Source organism: Propithecus coquereli, unplaced genomic scaffold, assembly GCF_000956105.1.
Source record: "Propithecus coquereli isolate 6110/MARCELLA unplaced genomic scaffold, Pcoq_1.0 Scaffold291, whole genome shotgun sequence".
In the NCBI taxonomy this organism is placed as follows: domain Eukaryota; kingdom Metazoa; phylum Chordata; class Mammalia; order Primates; family Indriidae; genus Propithecus; species Propithecus coquereli.
In genome coordinates, this window is record NW_012148519.1 from 1,030,657 (window position 1) to 1,032,510 (window position 1,854).

Below are 1,854 nucleotides of genomic sequence, written 5' to 3' on the forward strand. Positions count from 1 at the left end.
AATGTGCTTTTGATTGATATTCTATTTACTATTGATTAGGTCCTAGACATTATGAAATTACATGCTAACTTGTAGATTTTTGTCTAGCACAGATGCAAATGATTTCTGTTCACTAGAAAAGATTAACCCAAAAGGTTATAGTTTTATTACTGTCGTATACACAGGATATTAATGTGAGCTCTAATTTAGCAAATTTATTTCAGAATATCGCCCCCAATTAACTATACAAATGTCTGTTTCTCAAAAGATCTTTGAATTATTTTAATGGTCCCCTCACCAATGGGTTAAACACATCTTTGACACATATTCAATCTAAATCTGAATGAGTCATCTTTTTGGTTTTTAAGAAATTACACTATGTCTCTTGTTTTGAAGACAACACTTATCTAAAGTTCGATAATTCCTTCGGTTTCTTTTTTCTCTTAAAATTCAAGCAAAGCAAATTAGATATTCTTTATTGGATGTATTGCTTTAAAACCAGAACAGAAGAATAAATGTTGTTTTTTAAAAAATAATTCAGGTCAAGAGATGCTCATAAGGGAGTTGGGGCAAGAGAGCTGGAGGTGGGTTGTCTGGAAACTAGTGTCCCATCTTGTCAACAAGTGTCATTATTACTGGGCCCTTGATATTTGAGTTCAGCTTCAGCTTTGTTATGCAGTCCTGAACTTGACTGTCACTGGGGTTGGCACAGACACGTTGCCCTTTCTTGGTGCGGAAGCTGTGGACAAGGGGAGAAAGATCACACACTGAGGTGTTTTCAGCAAATAAAGAAGGGGAGCCCCATCCTCCCTGCCCCTTGGATTCCCCATTTGAAACAGCCTGTTCTTCCCATTCTCTGCTGGTGGCAGCTCACAGCCACTGTCCCCGTGAGGCCCTCCCTCAGCCTGTGAGACCCTCTAGTGACTCATGGGCGTGTCCTTGGGCAGCCTTGTGTCTGCTCCCTTCTTCCTTCCCTACCCTTCTCTCCGCTGGGGCCATCTCATCCCCGGTACCCCACAGGGTCCTAGTAAGCACACAAGCTGCCCCTTACCTGGCAGGATGCAGAGGGTGGGACTTTTCTGGACACCCACCCATCAGGTCCTCCCTGCAAGACCCTGCAGCCTCCCTCTCCCCAGCACATGGTCGGTGAGCTTGGCACTTACATGACAGCTGGCTGGGAGCACCCACTGCTCGTTACAAAATAATCTTCCATGATTGAACACCGGATGCTTCGTGGGGTGTAGGAGAAGCAGCAGTCAGGAGGGCTTTGGAAGCCTGCAGCAAGAGAAAGGGCCACTTAGGGGCCAAGCCTTTTTCCTCAAGAGTACTGTGCAGGGTCAGAAGGTGCAGGACTCAGAAGAGATGATTCCTCCTCCTTGGCCAGCCCTTGCTTCACAGCCTCCCCAGGGTTGAGCTGTGTGTCTGAGGACAGCCAGGGTGGGCCACAACAGGGTCAGGAGCATTTCCCCCAGAAGGAGAAGGCATCTGCAGACACCTGCAGCTGTCAGAGAGCACCCTCTGCCCAAGGGAGCAGACTCCTGGGTCAGCCAGGGGGGAATAAAGAAGCCAGCTGTGAAGGAGGTCCCCATGGCCATCCTGATCTTCCCTGGAGACGTTCACCACCTTCAGAACCCTCCTGTTCTCTCCCTGTCCTGTAAATGGGCTGGCTGGAAGCCATAGTGCAGATCTGTACCTCCTTGCTGCTTTTAAATATATGCCATATCTGATCGTTTACCATGGCTCATTACTGAAGATCCAAGCTGAAGATTTTCCACCGTGAGTTCTCTTGTCTCTGTATCTGGAAGAAACAGACCGGGCTTAGAGAGAAATTGCTGGAAGGCAGCATTGTCTCAGAGTCTCCACCCACCCCATTCC

The 1,854-nt window shown here is 47.4% G+C and overlaps 1 protein-coding gene across 1 annotated transcript in view; it reads right to left on the reverse strand.

Annotated features, from left to right (window-relative positions):
* Positions 1-493: 493 nt before the first annotated feature.
* CCL23 (chemokine (C-C motif) ligand 23) overlaps positions 494-1,854 on the reverse strand; it is a 3,745-nt gene continuing 2,384 nt past the window's right edge. The window contains 4 exon segments of the mRNA XM_012648633.1: positions 494-718; positions 1,143-1,289; positions 1,475-1,497; positions 1,698-1,777. Coding sequence (XP_012504087.1) covers positions 580-718; positions 1,143-1,289; positions 1,475-1,497; positions 1,698-1,777 — 389 coding nt within the window. The 3' untranslated portion in view covers positions 494-579.